The sequence below is a fragment of the Bradysia coprophila genome, unplaced genomic scaffold (assembly GCF_014529535.1).
Source record: "Bradysia coprophila strain Holo2 unplaced genomic scaffold, BU_Bcop_v1 contig_350, whole genome shotgun sequence".
Lineage (NCBI taxonomy): Eukaryota > Metazoa > Arthropoda > Insecta > Diptera > Sciaridae > Bradysia > Bradysia coprophila.
This window is the reverse complement of record NW_023503608.1, coordinates 974,256-992,324: the sequence shown is the minus strand read 5'-3', so window position 1 is coordinate 992,324 and position 18,069 is coordinate 974,256. Positions and strand designations below refer to the sequence as shown.

The 18,069-nt window shown below is 35.4% G+C and overlaps 1 protein-coding gene across 2 annotated transcripts; it reads right to left on the bottom strand.

Moving 5' to 3' along the window:
* Positions 1 to 1,006: 1,006 nt before the first annotated feature.
* LOC119079965 lies at positions 1,007 to 17,381 on the bottom strand. Of its 2 annotated transcripts, none has more exons than XM_037188080.1 (4): positions 17,109 to 17,381; positions 4,110 to 4,206; positions 2,332 to 2,505; positions 1,007 to 2,212 (listed from the first exon to the last, which is right to left on the bottom strand). In XM_037188080.1, exons 1-4 carry the CDS (start codon positions 17,118 to 17,120, stop codon positions 1,170 to 1,172), a joined length of 1,326 nt encoding a protein of 441 aa, XP_037043975.1. In that variant the 5' UTR covers positions 17,121 to 17,381; the 3' UTR covers positions 1,007 to 1,169. The 2 variants fall into 2 exon arrangements, with proteins under 2 accessions (XP_037043975.1, XP_037043974.1); XM_037188079.1 differs by lacking the exon at positions 17,109 to 17,381 and adding an exon at positions 4,695 to 4,979.
* Between the last annotated feature and the right edge of the window lie 688 nt (positions 17,382 to 18,069).

Sequence of the window (18,069 nt, the reverse complement as noted above, 5' to 3'; positions counted from 1 at the left end):
AACAAGAAAAGCAAAACAGATGAACTGTAGCGGAGATGTACGTAAATCACAGATAACCTATTGTTTTGAAAATTCGAAGAACCGACGACGACAATTCGAACTAAGGCTAATCAAATTTCGTTCCGAGCTCAATTCACAGTAGATCAATCAGCAATTCGATTATGATGGAAAATTTCACTGTGTGGTGTGCGACGATGCATACGAATTGATGAGCATTATGTAAAATAATGGCCATACCGGATGAATAAACCAGATGAATGTGTGTGCCCGACTAATTGGAGCGTTCATTCAGAGGGAGAATGTCTACTATTATAATTATTTAGTGGAATCTAACTAACACGTTTAGAGCAATTGTTGGGGGATTTGATTCTTTCAACAAAACATATTTCATCTTTCATCGTAACAATTAGCCAGAGCGATAACTTTCACATTTCCATAACGTTAAAAGTCATCATTTAGAGCGGGTTTTACATTAAAAATAAAAAATTATTACAGCAGTCACCAGCCGTTGAGTTCTGGCCCGCAAATCATAAGCAACCGTCATGTGATTAGCATCTTAGATCTTCCTAAAATCTGGTGAGAGAAAAAAGAATGGAATGTGGTAAGTAACATGGTTTGTTTTAATAGGATGTTCACTTTAGTGGTAATACCTCTCTATCTCTATTTGTGTTAGAAACAAAGATCGCACACGTTCGATATTATTCGGTTTGTCATCGTTTTAGTTAGTTTATAGGCTTATGTTATTATATCCAATTGATAGATCCGCCGAATGATTGGAAACGGAGATTATATTCACTGAACGTAAAAAATTATGATAATTTGTTTAAGGAAAAACGGAAACGGATTTTATGTTTGTTTGTTTGGTTTTAACAATTCTGCAATTTAAGTTTTGTGCAATTATATAAACTCTTCACCTTAACCCAATTAATCACAACATTTGTGCTATAATATTTTATATTTTTTTCATAATTTTTTTTTAGATTTTTTCGTTTTTCATTTTTTTTACTTTTTTTTGTTTAATTCACTAGGTATATTAGAAATCACTAATTTGTGTTTAATACTTTTTGTTTTCTCTCTGGTTCCATTCTCTGCATCATCATCATTTCTTTTAAAACAATTTTTATTCATTATTTTCTCTCCGTTTAATTTGTTTTGTTTTGCTTCATTTTTTATAGTCTATCTTCGTCCTCTTCCTCACATTCATCACCATTTTCTTCATCATCATCATTTTCTTCTTTATAGCCCGGATGCTCGGATATTGCATAATAGTTTCCATTATAAATGACACCTAATTCCCGTAACGCATCGCCGCGTATAGTCGCTTTCATCGTCCAATTGTAACAATCGTCCGATTCGCTTTCACGGTCCAATCGTTCGACGTCTAAAATTTTCGAGCTCAATCGCTCCAATATAATGCCAATGTCCTTAATATTTAGATGCTTTTTCTGATCGACCGACAGTTGATCGATCAGTAATAGGAATTTTTCGGAAGTTATGACATCGTCTTCCATTACCGTATTTTCCGTTTCGCTTTCGGAACTGTCGCGCTCGGGACCGATGTCCAAAAATCGAACGTGACCTTTGCTTGTCGATGGTCGTCGTTGCATTGTACTAGGATCAGATAAGTTACTAGGATTCGGTTGAGGACTGCAGCTACCATCTTGTATCGGTGATGTAGCCACACTTTTGTGCACAGCAATTTTACGGCCTTCTTCGTGCAGTGCACAACAGTGAAAATCACATTCGGCCGCACTGGGCGAACCAGCTCGGCTTGGCGTGTGTGCGTGGTGAGCACATTCCGGTGTGTGCACGTGTACAGCACCGACGGCACTGTCAAATGAGCCGCTTTGTCTCGATAGGCGACGACCTTGATGAAATAAAGCTGATTGCTGATCGTCATGATTTATGACGGTTATTTGCGGACTAGGAAATCGTTGTTGAGATGATGATGATTTGTCCAAAGAATTCTGTGCCGATAATCCCATTTTGGATGGTGAATATTTGTCGGACTGCAGACCATTAATGTTGATCGAACTGCTGCTACTCGCTCCAATGCCGCCTCCACTGTTACTGCTACCACCTTGCCGTTGGTCCCAATGCAGGACAACGGTGACGCGACCTTTATTATCCATGATCTTCCACGATGGCGTCTCATCATGCAATTCTAACGCATGTATCGTCTCGCAGACGATTTTAGGTATAGCTGATATCGCTGAAAAATGCAACCACAATTTAATTAAAAGTGAACCATGGTGTTGGCACTTCGTTCGTCTCGAGTGCAATTGAATTAAATCAACTCAAAAATCAGATTACTCAACCATTACCACTTACCAGCTTTAATGACATCGACCCCAGTTGGATACCATCGCTCTCCTTGTCTCAGGAGTAATAGCACCGTATTATTTGCCAATGTTCTAAAATATTCACCATCTTCCACCTGTGTTCCGTCACACTCTAAAACAAGCCTCACTGATTCCGAGGCTGAAACGCCAAGTTTGTCTTTGCCTAAAAATTACATTATTCAAATTAGACACGAATTAATGTGTTATGGGTGTACTTATCGATAAGCTTGCATAACTTAATGAAATCCTCTATTGCTAAAGTCAATTTAATTTTCTCCGACACCCACATAAGTACACATTGCATGTTACACGAAAGGAAACGGACGTGGGTGTATTACTTTTTCATTGTATTCGGTTGAGCGTTTAACAAAACAAAAACAAACAAAAAAACCTGGAACACAGCCCTGCTTCTAGCATGAACATAGAAAATATTCGGAGTCTGATGAAATCACAGTAGGCACTGCGTTTCTGTTGTACAGATAGATGACTTGCTTTCGTTGTATGAGTTAAAACATACAATACAACCAATCCTAAGCGGTAGCTCGTATCAATAAAGCCTCCAAATTTGACACTTGTCAATTCAGTGTTCATGCTAGTAGCAGTGCTGTGCCTGGAACCATTTCAAAACATCATCGGTATCGCTTTTGTCGTTTAAAACCAAACAGAACTTGGGAGATATTGTGCAGTTGCAAATAACAACCCAACCAACATCCTCTATAAGACATCATATGTACGACGAGAACCGATCGTAGGTATTGAATATAAAACGATAGGTAGAAATGATGTCTCTTGGGACAATTTTCTAAGAACATAAACCAACCGGTTATTCCAAATGTCATACGTTTTAATCTGAAATATGAACATTATGGTAGTGTGAGCAGTGTGAGGGCGTCTGATGTCTGCACTCGTATCCATTTAGGTGATGATGCTGTTATATTATGTATCAACTGGTACCTAATTTATTGAATAAATGCGGACGACCTTTCACAGTGCTGGTAAGTTACGTTATTGTTTGAATCGATGTTAATGTACAACCAGTCCGTTAAAAAAAGGTTTAAATAAAAGTGAAAATGCGCTTTCGATATTTTACGAAGGATCTCATGCTTTGAAGTGGCCACACATATTAGACGTGAGTATTATTGATTTCTCCGTCTACGCTTTAACTGTGATTCAGAAGCAGAATGGAGGATAGAAATTTTCACAGGCTATTTTTAATCGACCTGAATCATTATTCTAAGCAAAAAATTGTTGCTTAAATGATCCGACTTTTTTTACAAACTTACAGTCGTCGACTTTGAAATAAGAGACACATTTTGTTCCAGCTGATCCACTCATACAAACAAAAGTGTTTTACATGTTTATACGGGTGAAATTGTAACGCACACATGTAATTTCAAAGACAACCGCCAAAATAGATATATCTGCAGTATATCACGAATCAACTAACTTTAACGGGCGTCAGCGATTATCGATAGTGACGACAGAAATAAGTAATAGCTTTCGCTATTGTAGTAGAATTTATGCTGAAACTAAAGAAGTAAAAGATTTTGATTTAATCTGTCGCCAAAACTTCGAAAAAAGAAGTAACAGATTCGACACTGTGACATGATTGCCTTCTGTGGAAGATTGTTGAAACCCGTTGAAGGTTTAGTTCTTCTTTTAAAAATAGACTTGGTTCTTTAAGCCGAAAATTAATAGATTTTCTTCAATGTAAAGCACATTTCATAGCACTGCTGCGTATACATGTGGTAATTAAAATTTTCTTACCTCTAACCAATAATTCTTCAAAACTGCCAACAACGAGTCCTTTTCGGATGGTCCTATAACTATCCCAAATCTTCAGGGGCCTCTTCCCACGAGACTCCTGAAATAGAAAAAGATAAACACGAAATTTAGAAAATTCTTAATCTTGATAGATTGATTTGCAAATATCTAGACAATTTCAAGCTTATCGTTTGGGTTCAATGGAGATGAGATTGTTGCCGTGGAGAATCTATTACACATCAATTTTTCTTTGACAATTTTTTTTATCAAAATACTTTTTTTTGTCTGACAAAGTTTTACAGATTGTAAAATTGAATAGATTTCTCAGTCTGTTGACATGATTATAATCATACATTCATATATTTAAGGTTTTTTTTTCATAGATACGAGTAGTAAGAAAAACATATTTGTTTGATCTTGTTTCTTCGTTCCGACGATACAATAAAACACCCAATCGACTAAGCTTATTCCGTCATTATTCGGATTAAGAAATCTTTTATTTATTTATTTGTGATCTTGTTTCATCGCTCTCTGACTATAACACAATGAAACTCAATCGGTTAAGCTTATTTTGGTCGTTTTATTTACCGCTGCCAATCCTTGACGAAAATTCAAACACGTACATCCCCAAATAGGCTTAGTAACACCAAGTGTACACAATGCTGCCGACCACATAGTTCTGTTTACAATTTTTTTTTTGTCAAACCGAGCGCGTGTGTACCGATAAAACAAAATTTAATCGAAAAATATTTAGCTGCAACTGAAAGGCTCCGGTTATTTTCTTTTTAATTATCACATCGAATATTTTGAGTTTTGTATACGCAGACTGTACGTTGTTAGACATTTAAAACATTTAACAATTTTCCGTATTCTATCACATTTAACGTGAATTTTATTCCCTTAAATATCTAAATCACACTTATTTATGAATAAATATATATTGATTCGGTTGCGGAAAAGTCTAAATGATCCGACAACATTTTCTATTTTGTTAAGCTCGAAATTTTGTTTACTAAGTCCAATTTAATTAGAAACCGTAATTTTTTTAGTTTGAACTTTTAATACATCAAATGTTTCATTTTAAGACTACAGAAATTTTTGTGTATATTTTACGAAAGAAAAATAAAACAAATGGGAAGAGGAATTCGAGTCGCATTTATTCGCAATATTTCACCCATATATTGTCAACTTTGTCAGTTTCATCAAGGGAAACTGGAGCACTGACCCACTTATTCTTCGTATCATTACATAAAGTAATCGTACGCTTTTCTCGTATAAAAATCACACACAAATTATCACTCTCTCTACCCGCATTTGTATCGGTATAAATCATAGTTTCTCACTCAAAAATGTTTTCTGTTTTTTCCATTAAAAATTGTGGTCTGGAAAATGTGTATACATTGCCACATATGCACACCCGAATTTAAATTTAAATTAACAAAAAAAATCCAAAAATGTTTTTTTTTGGTTACTATACGTTCCACCGTTAGGGATACAAAATCAGTGTTCGTCCTATAAGTTCAAATGAAAATCACAAAGTGCAGTGCCCTCCTGACCGATTGAGACAGTCGACTAAGTTCGGCATTGCAATCGTTTGACCTCGTTTCGCTTCAGCGCATCAAATGCAATCCATGTTTGCATTTCTTTAGTCATATATTCGGTATACTATAATCGGCAATATTATCAGTTCCTACATGGAGGGACGTTGATATGTTGAGAAAATGAAAATTCTGATCGAAACGAATTTGGTTTAATAATATAAACACAAAATAGTGTACCTGTGTACAAGTATGTATTATAAGTCGCTGAACGATTCTATCAAATTAAAATTTGTTATTGATATACGATATACACATGCTGATTCTGTTTTCTGTACTTTATGGCTCAAGTTGATTATATTCAGTACATATCAGCATATATACTGCCGAAGAGAGTCATACTCGCATATCAAAATGAAGTCGATCACAATTATACTGTTTTGTGCATATTTTCGCTAGAGGATTTGTTGGATTGTTTTTGGAACAAAATTGTACGGCCCACTGACTAGAATTGTTTAAAAATCTTTTTCCGTATTTTAATAAATACTATATTCTCCTATAAATACTATACTCAACACACGACAGTACATGTACTTTCTTATAGGGAACGAAATTATTTTAAACCTCCCACGGAAATAAAAATCAGACTGCCGTGTCATCATAACAGCTGCGACAAAAATAATGAATTATGGTTTTTTAACGGTGTTCTGTGGCTAATTAATCTTAATTTTCACTTAAAGTCAATTTGTGTCCAAGTTTGCTTCAGATGTTCTACCAGCTGGTCGACTGATACAAACATACTGCTTCCACGGATGCGGGGTGCTATAGTCACAAACACGCGTAGTGGTGGTAAAACCAGGTAAGCGGTGTGAGTATATGAGTGAAACAGCTGGTAAAGAATCTGAAGCAAGCTTAGAAACAAAATTGGTTGTCTTTAACTGTGTGGTAAAAATAACGAAATAAAAGATTTTTTTTGAAATTCTCATAAATCTAAAGAGGTAATATGACGAAGTTTACTCAAAGAAGGGGAACGCCAGCTCGCTGTGATTCACTTCAGGTTATACTCTTCACTGAGTATATAGAAGTAAAGGACGGGTAAGGCTTAGTCCAACCACTGAAAAATCACTAACGGAATGCATGTACCCTCGCACGAGGATGGATCGTACATTAATACGACTGCTGAATCACGGCTAGCAGCTGGTCTCGGAATGGACTCGGTTTGTTTCCAAACGTTGTATGGAAAAAGAGAAGTTGCAGTTCGTTTTCGTGGTTGGACTTGAATTTTGATCAGAAATAGAGAATCGTGGACATAGAATGGACGGCGAATCATAAGGGAAAGAATCTGAATGCAGCAGTCGAAGGAAAGAAGAAGAAAAGTCGGAATACGTATACGACGGGATTCGGTAAAGTTTGAGTAGTGGGGATCGGGGTTTGTTTTGGGGCTCTCTTTTGGGATGTCGATCTTTGTGAATTGAATGTTAGTGAGTCATTCTTCGCAAATTGAGTTACGACGGATTTTTCATGTTGATGATGTGGTGTTTCACTTGCCGATCTCACGAATTGAGTCATAATGCACTCTTCATTGCCACGAATTGAGTAATGATGCACTCTTCGTTACCACGAATTGAGCCATGATTCACTCTTTGTTGCAACGAATTGAGTCATGATGCACTCTTCGTTCCCACGAGTTGGATTGGTGTGTTTTACATCACGAGTTGGATTGGTGTGTTTTACATCACGAGTTGACGTCTTTCTCTAGAGTGTGTGCTGAAAGGAGTTGATCTTTGCGAATTGAGTGTTGGCAGGTCATTCTTCGCAAATAGATTTTCAACGATACGTTTTGCTATGAAGTTTCCTTGTTTTCACTCACTGCTTTCTATTTTGTTTTCAACCAATGCTTTTTGCTGCGTAGAAGGCTGGAAACATTTTGTTTAGTTCGTTCTGCCTAGGAGGCTGGAAGGCCACCTTTCTGGCTTTCACTTTTTCTTTTTCGGATGTAACGAACGGAGCTTGACAGAGTTTTTCAACGAGATTGAGTCTGAGTTTGTGCGGTGGTATGTGTTTTGTTTTTGTTGTTTGAGTGGTGTTATTGTGTGAATTGTTACTCTCGATTTTTGCATTTTTACTCTTATTTTGGTGCTACGTTTTTTGGGATTGTTTCAGAGTAGCTTTCTTTGACGCCCGATTTTCCATCAGCAGATGGCAATTACTTATGTAAACTTTCTAACGCTACAGTTCAATTGAAAGATTTACTGCTGTCTTGTGTAAGAGGCTAGCGGAAACAACTGAAGATAGTCAGTCCACTCTGGCTTTTGGACCGCCGCTAGTTCTCGAGGTCGAAACAGCCTTCTTTTTCTCAATTCATTCACTTAACGTGAGTCCAGGGTAAGGGAAGAGTGTTTAAACTCTGTTTGTTTCTAATTTATTTTATTTTATTTTGTTTTTAGCTTCATTTAGATAGGCCGATCTCACGAATTGAGTCATAATGCACTCTTCATTGCCACGAATTGAGTAATGATGCACTCTTCGTTACCACGAATTGAGCCATGATTCACTCTTTGTTGCAACGAATTGAGTCATGATGCACTCTTCGTTCCCACGAGTTGGATTGGTGTGTTTTACATCACGAGTTGGATTGGTGTGTTTTACATCACGAGTTGACGTCTTTCTCTAGAGTGTGTGCTGAAAGGAGTTGATCTTTGCGAATTGAGTGTTGGCAGGTCATTCTTCGCAAATAGATTTTCAACGATACGTTTTGCTATGAAGTTTCCTTGTTTTCACTCACTGCTTTCTGGAAGCTGGAAGGCCACCTTTCTGGCTTTCACTTTTTCTTTTTCGGATGTAACTGTGTGATGAAGAAGGGGAACGTCAGCTCGCTGTGATTCACTTCAGGTTATACTCTTCACTGAGTATATAGAAGTAAAGGACGGGTAAGGCTTAGTCCAACCACTGAAAAATCACTAACGGATTGTAAGTAATAAGACCGTCGGCCTGTATGCATATATATGAATGGCTAAATACATAAAAGGGACATCTTTAATTAGCGAATTATAAGAAAAATGAAATTTAAATATTTTTGCTTAAAGCTTAGAGTAAGTTAATTATTTAAAACGAAAAAACGATGTCCTTGATACAAATTTTAGTTTTGACTTCGTTTTGACATCAATTTTCATTTCTTACACTGCCTGTCGATCTGACGAGAAATTTAGACTAAGACCAGGCATACAATTGTTGGGGCGCTTTCGTATCGGGTACTGGAAGATTGTAGTAGAGTGTTCAATTGGAGCCACATGAAATACTTATGTTAATAGTTATAAGTCCAGAAGGGAGACGTCACATTGGAGAATTACAAGAAAAATAAAATCTCGAGTCATAAGATTTACAGAACTTAGTGACATATTTTTGGCTGTGACATTCTTTACATCGATTTTTTGCCATGTTGGGCAAATGGAAAAAAAATTAGTAGACCACATAATCTACATTTTTCTTCATTTGGCCAAAAATGAGCCATCACTGCCAATGTGACGTATCCCTTCTGGACGTATACTGTTAACAAAAGTATTTCGTGTGGCTCCAATTGAAAATTCTACTCCAATCTTTCCGTACCCGATACGAAGGGCCCTATCAATTGTATGCCTGGACCTGGTACATATCTCTCGTCAGATCGACAGACAGTGTAAGAAATGAAAACTGATGTTAAAACGAAGTCATTTGTTCCAAATTTAAAACTAAAATTTGTATTAAAAACTATCATGCCAGAAAAGTTCGAAACGTTATACACAAATCGCATTCTTCATTGAAACAAGCATGTGAAAAACATCTAGCCAAAGAAAACAAAAAGTAGAGTGAGCGATAAGTGGTCGAACTATGCAATAAATAAATTACAACTTTTATAGCAATAAACATCATAATACTGCAACGGCTGCATCGTATACTTCCAGCTCGTAGAAATCTCATGAGTTCATAAATTCCATCAGTTTTATATCGCAGTTAATGAATCACATAAAAGGATAAGATATTACTGCGTCAGAAAACGACGCATTCTACTGCTGAAACAAATTGCTCATCCACTATCTTATTAGAGATAGTGACCTAAACCCAACCCTGTAAAATATTTTCAGAAAGCGAACTAGAAAATATTTTCTAAAATTTTATTTGCATAATTTCTGTATAGGCAAATGCAGGTCGGAACTGAACTTTGACAAAATCTCATTCCATTGTCCAACTATTATGGTTCATTTTGGGTTAGAGTTTTATATATTCTTCAAATTCATCGAGTATTGTTATATTATGTGAACAGTTATCGTATGTACTGCACAGATGCTGCTCATATGTAATTAGATCTCAGCGTAGAAGTAGACGAAAGTAGGTTTCGTCCTTCGTACCATAAAAATACTGCGTATAGCTTTCTTATTCCATAAAATGCCCATTGTTATACATATGAAAAACCGCATTTTCCATGTTAAACATATTGTACAACGTACAATGTACATATACCAATAACATAACTATGCACTTTTCGTAACTTTTATAGAACATGGCACATAGTTGTAAATGCATTTATTTATATGACGGTTGGTGCTCTACATTCAGAAACGGGGTCAACGAAGAACTATACTGCTCAGAGACCGGGACCCTGGGATCGTGATTCCAATAGTGGCAGGCGATATATTTTGTGCAATGTGTGTTGTAGTAAAATATTATGTGGCGTACACATTACAAATATATAACGAAATTTAAAATCTTGTTATAGAGAGATGAAAGAGAAACAGAGAGGGATACTTGAGATGAGGGTTATGTAAAGCCATGTAAAACGGAAGCAAGGTTTTGTAGCACTGCAACCGAATGGAACTGTAACATACATGGCTGATATACTGAATTTATTTAACATTTGTTATCTGCCACTATATTTCTTATACTGAAGAGCTACAGCAGCAGTGTGTATGCACAAAATAACTTGTTCGTTGTGCCATTTTTTTTTCCTCCCTGTGTACTTGTGTTCTGTTTACTTTCTATACAAAGGCATACAGCCAGCGTAGCAGTGAGTTTTTATATACACACAAAAAGTGCAGTATTTGTTCATTTTCATGCTTACATTATGTGAAGCGATGTCTAAGAAAATCCTAGAAAAGCGGAACAGACCGCTCCCTAAATGGTACAATAAACTCGAAACTCGAACAGAATATCATCTCGATAAAATGCTCTGCACATAATGGTAGAGTATATAAATTGAATGTTATCTGCGAAATTAGTTGGTGCGGTTGAATTAATTTCGCTGGCACGGAAAAAGCGAATTTGTTGAACCATATAACATTATATATGTGTATACGTCATTGCATGTACGTTTGGTTAGTACATTCTTTAGTGAATAATTTCGCAAATATTCGGCAGGTCTGTTACTGCACAAAATATCGCATCGCCTATTACCACTTGATACTTGCCAAAATAACTAGTTCATCAAGTTAACAAACATTTGTCTTGTAATTTTCTACTTCTCGGTTTGTTTTATTGTGAATTCAGAAGTACGTATACCAACAATGCACTGATTCTGGTATCGAATTTAATAGACCCGTGAATGCCAGGGCCTATTTTTGTAAATTTTTTTGGATTTTTTTCCCCAAAATTTCCAAAAATTTGTCAAAAATTTCCAAAAACTGCGAACGTTCAAAAACCGAATTCCTCCATAATTTCGAACTGTTTTGGCAACTCCGGAGCTCAGCCTTATGTTTTAGCCGGCTCTCAATGATTAATGTTTGATTATTGACGCTCTCATCTTTCAACGTAATCATGCTCGTCTTCATTTGAAACCTAATAGTGTCAAGAAATAATCGAGAGTCAGTTAAAACGCAAGGCTGATTCAGCAGTTGCCAAAACCGTTCGAAATGGTGGAAAAACTTGGTTTTTGGACGTTCGCAGTTTTTGGAAATTTTTGGCAATTTTTTGGGAATTTTGGAAAAAATTTCCAAAAACATTTCCAAAAATAGGTCCTGGTGAATGCTGGGGAAATATGCTGTTTATGAAGATTAAATAAGTCAATTTGAATTAAAAAAATATTGTTTAAGAATAGTGTGGGCGCCCCAGTCTTTGGCATTGATACATTGTCAGATACCTATTGTTCTTTCATTCATAATAAAAAGTATATTAATGAAAAAAACAATAGGTGTACGACTATCAGTACATATCCTGAGACTGGTGCGTCTAACCTAAATATTTTTTTTTCATTATTTTGGAACTTTGATACAAAACCATAATTCACCTGTTGTTCCCTTTCATGTCGAAATATTTAATAAACATATTGAAGTGATAGATTTCGTATTAAACATTAAAAGACGAGTAAATGAAGTAACAGTTACAAATACAAACTATGACTCGCGTCGCTCTGCGGAAATGAAAATGGCCGTAAATGTTATTAGGTAACGATTCATTTCCGTTGGATGCTGTAAATAAATTTAACCATTACCGTACACGGTACTGTTCGGTAATGAATGACATACATTGCTAAAATCAGGTCTTTCCATTTAACTATAAGGTGCGCCCATGTGGTGGTTAAATAGGACATTATGATTTAGCGTTCAAGAGTAATTTGTAGCCGAGGTAAAAGCTCCGATTGTAATGATGTTCTATTTTGTTTCTTTTTACACTAAGCTACCACATTAAGCGAAAGATACGGCATTATATTGCTGAAGAATCTGTTTACTACAACTTGTGTTAATTTTATTGAATAAAAACGTTAGGTACTTTCCTGAAAATATAGCGGAATTGGTGACCTACTTTTTCCATCCCAAATACATAAACTGTGAGGGTATGTACGTATATGTGTATTTGTGTACGTATAGTATACAAACATATCCGTCGCATACATTTGAGATGGAAAGAAAAGACTCAAAATAATCAGTAAAACAAAACTGGAAAATGATTTTGATTTTTACACTGCAGTTATGTGTTTGTATCCTTGTTATATTTTCTATCTGTCTAAGTTTCACTCATTCGAACGAAGATAAAAAAAATGCAAACAAAGTAAATACGGATTGTAGTATTCAGCATATCTATATATTTAGTGGAAATATGAAAATAATTCATTTACTCACAAGCCATTTGAGAATCTAAGAGCCAACCAATAAATATTTTCCTCGAAATATTCTCATTTTCTCAATGTCGAGAGAATATCCGCCAGTAAAGCAGAATCGAAAACTCAGCGCGCAGAGAAATTCAGTGCTTGCCATTTTATTTCACGTATACGCAGATATAACGTTATATGGAACACTACGAGAGGATATACGAAATTCTATTATCCTTTGCGGTACATTGACTCTTCGATAAACTTCGAGTAAAATTATCGTTCTTGAAATTCATGAGATTTAAACCATCGTTTCATCCCATTTTATATTAAGGATAAGGTTTGTGTGTCAAAATGTGGTATATACGGATGCAAGTCGAACTATGTATTAACCATTTATGCACCCAAAGAATTCAGATTTCACAACAACATTTCTCATTTATATCTATGTTTTGCTACACGCTATAACGTTGCATGGTATGAGCGTTACGGCAAATATGTTAGCATAAACTGTGTTAGCTGCGGAGTTGATATGGTGTAGAAACTATGAAAATTAATTTATTACAGGAAATAGTTTATGGTGCGGTTCAGTCTAAAATTCTTTCGTTTCCTCAGGCGTAGATGGAGAAATTAGTCGAGCAAAAAAAATAACGGGTGTGTAGATTAACATGCAATACCACGTAGAACTCAATACTACGTATACGGCTATACATCTGTTATCAGTAACAACGACAAAAATAAACGACAAGCTTTCACTTATGTAACATTATATAGGAAAGTGCATGTTACAAGAAATGAAGTAAAAGATTTCGCATAAATTTTTTGAAACTTGTTAGATCAAAAGAAGTGATTGATCCGATAGCACTATCATGCTGGCGGTAAATTGTGGATTTTACTCTAAAAATGACATTGAGCCAACAGCGCACCCAACCGATCTGTGGAGAAATGTTTCGATTGGTAGATCATTGATATCTTTAGCGACTCCGAAAAGAGAGTATCATTTACATTATTAAGGAAGACTAAACGACAATGATCTTATCGAGAAGAATTCAGAAAAAGTTCGTTAGTGACTTTCTACAATCTATCTTGCCCTCTTGGTACGTACACAGAACTGAAGTCTCAGATTATCGATATTCACTATAGCCAAAACATCAGTCTCTGGGATTCATGCATTTATGACGTGAAAACACATTCCGCTACCTGAGTTTGTTGGAAATAGTGAAGATATGAAATTTCCTCCGTGATTCGTATGATTGTCATTGGTTGCAATTTATTACCAAGGCAAATTCGCAGTTACTCTCGTAATACTTGCAAATAATGAGTGGTTGTTATTCCTAATGGGATTACTAATTGTATGCATTTCACAGACGGTAAGCATATCATCACAGAATGGTCATAGACTCCCTTACCTCTTTTGATCAAAGAATTTTCAGCAGAACAAAATCTTTTATTTCATTTTTTCTACCTATGCCAAGTTCAAAAAGATAGTTGTTCCGAGCCACAGAAATAATTAACACAACGCCTTTACTCAATTTCCCAATACCACATCAGAGTTACACGTGCCAACGGTTAGGCAGCATTTTTTCTTTGTATATGGCAAACGAATTAAGAAAATATCGTGAAAAAGAGCACACAATTTGTTGTACAACAATTATTATCTGAATGGTGAAAAACAATATTATAATACAAAGTAAAAGATTTGATGTCGCCCCTCTGATCTTTGAAATAAATATTCAAAACAGAAGCATACAACACATAGAATTACACATTATTAAACTCATGACCTTTTCCGATAAGGATAACGCTCCCACAACATGAAAACATAAACAAAATGTTATTCAAGTTGTCTATTTCTTTTGCGTGGGCCCACACAACACACAATCATATAATAGGTATATTTATGTATGTATATCAACAGCAACACCCATCACTTTAAAACATTTAGGCGAAAAGTTTTCGTATATATAATACACGGAGAACATCATTTCTTAGATGAACCTGAATACAGATTGACTTTGGATGGGTATTAGGTAGGTAAGATTTATAATTTATCAAAATATAATTGTGAATAGAAGTGGGCGACAAGAATTTGAATAAATTTTGAATGTTTTAAATGTTAAAATAACAATAATTAAATATGGTTTGTAACAAGTCCTGGAAATGGCTACCAACATGATGACAAAACTTTTTTATTGCATTAAATTTAAAAAAAAACAGAAATTTCTTTGCGTTCTTTCCGGTAGATTCTAATTCAATAATTTGCTCTCAATCCATGACCATGAAATGAGCAATTTCGACCGGACCTGAATTGACCTGAATCCTGAAAATGGTAATCAGATCAAACCTGATAAGTTACATAAAATATTTGAAAAAGTATGTTTAGGTGGTCAGGTCAGGTTCTTTTTCTCTCAGTTCAAACTAGATCGTTTCTGGGCTTTTGTCCCAATAATGAAAATCACATAGAGTCAGCGAGAGCTAAAAATAACGCTGGTCATTTGCTATCAGCAACAAATACAAAAAATAAATAACTGAGCTCTATCTAGCGTTCTTTTATATAAGAAAGCTTATGTTAAGTGTTTTGAAGTAAAAGATTGTGTGTCAAATGGTAAGCGATACTTTAAATGAAAGAACAGATTTACTGATGATAGCTCACTTATAACAACTTAAGAAGATGCATGCAAAATTATCTCTGGGGTAAATATTCGTAGGCGCTGTTACGCCCATTTTTAATTAGAAATCTTGTACTTCGCTATGTTTTTCACATAATACAGTATAACTGATTAAATCGTACTGTTTACATTATTGCTGCAAGCGTATAACTGCTCGAAGGTCCAATTCTAAGAAATTCCAAAACATTTTAAAAGAATTTTAAATTTTGAACAACATCATGACTCGATAATACCATCCCGTTCTACAACAACGGAAACGTAGCAATTTCATGGTTTAAATAGTAAATAAAATTTGTTGACATGCTTACAGTTAATGGCATTCGTTTATACTGTTTTGCCTTCAGCTGACATTCGTATTCGTATAAAACTGCATAAACTGTAAAAGTAGTGTGATAACATTCCTCACCTCACCCTTATCGAAAGAAAAATATCAAGCAGACTAATCGCGTACTATATTAAGTTAATCATTCCGCAGAGAGTCCCACAATATTGCCTCCTATTTGCTTCTAACATAGTAGGAAATATGACTGAGTAGATCAAAACCCATAAGATTGGAAATATGTAATCCCAGCGTAAACACATCGCAATGCCAGTTTACCAGTAGGAACGAGTATGATAATATTTACTTGCACCAGCCCGAAAGTCGGAAAATTCATTGCGCCACCGAAAATTCATTCCAATTTCGAGAAACATTTTATTATTTACGAACGGAGAATTTAATGCCCTGGGAAAACTCTATTCATTATCTATGTCAAATCCTTAAAAGTCAACAAAACTTCTGCACAACCACACCTTCTCTTCAGCCTAGTTTATAAACAACTCTTTTTCCAACTGTTATGTATACCGTATTCGAATCAAAACAGTTTTTTCTTCCTTTCAATTTTTTTTTTTACTCAATCCGTTGAGCAATTAATGTTGTTAATGAGAGACTCATATATTGTAATGCACAAAATCATTTACTACAATTTTGCATTGTTGCATTTACTACCCGTTTCATAACAATAGATTTAATTGACTGTCTGAATGAAATGCTTCAAGTTCTGCTGTACAAAACAGTTCATACAAAAAAAAGCTTGTGAGAGTGAAAACGTTATTTATGACAATGTTAGCATAAACAGCGTACTTATATTACGTATAGTAAATGCCACGAATTACATTTTACACTATTCATCATCACAATATCAACAACTCTCTGCCTACGAAAAAAAAAAACACACAAACGAAATTTTCAGATCATCAAAATTACGTGAACTACCACTGTATACATTCATAACCATCACAGTTTATAGTATAACCCCACTCGGAAAATGCAATGTTCATATTTCACATTAGACACTTTTTATAATCCATTTTAATTGAGTTTTCTTTTCGCTTCATCAGTATTTCGAGGGAAAAAAATTATTCCGAAAAAAAAATTGAGGAAAAAAATTCCCTTGGCCCAATAAATTGGGGTAGATAACTTACATACATTCCTGCCAATTCATCGAATCGATTTTTATTGATTCACAAGTATGGGTCAGAAAAACAACACAAATAAAATCAGGGAAAAACACATTTTTACAGCAAAACGAAAAACGAAGTCCCAAACAAGAAATTGCTCAATTGTCGTTAATTATCGAAAATTAATAAATTGCCAAATTTTACCGTGAAAAAATCAACTGGAAAAAATATGTTTTTCCTCTGCATAAAAAAAGCAATGAAAAAAAAGAAGAAAATTTCGATTTTGGTCACCACCTACCTCTCTTGCCATTACGGCATGCCTCAACAGAACCAATTTGGGGGCTCGTTATTGTGCCCCCTGCCTTCATTAACAAAGTCCAACAAATAAGACATATACACACACGGCACAAATTAATCGAATCCGTAATTGTATTCCGCACAAATTTCACCGTGTCACCATGAAATTTTCATACTGCTAACACCCTCCATAGTCGCGAATGAAGATGGAATTTTTCTTTCGATTTGCAAACACCTACGTTAGTGTGCCATGTCGATCCTGTCGCCATCTGACTAAATCACGAGGGCTGTCCCGATCGATGAATTTACCTCGTTTATTTGACGATTTTCCCGTTCGAAAAACATCGGCTTTTCAGTTAGTTCGAATCAATCATGCGCAATGTTTATTGCATCGGAAATTGGATTGCCACATTGGGTGTTGTTTCGAATGTGGAAAATTAGGGTGGAAATTCAAACTTTGTTTCGGTTGCGATTCTGGAAGTTCGCTGTCTTTATCAATCACTAAACATTTTACGCAAGAAAAGTTTTAATGTTTTGAAGTAGTTTTCTCATTGTAGTAGGTGGGATGATGACGCTAAAATCTTCAGAAATAAACCACAAACTGTGACTGCTTCGGGCTTATATAGCAAAAAGTGTGTTCGAAAAAATGAAGTGAAAGATTTGAAATCAATCTCTTGAAAATAAGTGCATACCAAATGTAGTAATAGATCCGATAGTTAAAGTGTTGATATGCCCGCACACAAAATTATTTAAATTTTGGTCGATACTATTACGATTACTGGAGCTACCGGTACGATTGCCCGTAGTAATAATCTCCATGCAAGATTTTGACAATTCGGAAGATTATGTCTGAAGTTACTAGCTGCTTTCATTTAAAGCAGATCCATTATTTTGATATGAAGCCTTTATGTTGTGCTAGTAGGTTCAACATACCACCGAAAATGGTAAGCAAATCAAGCAGG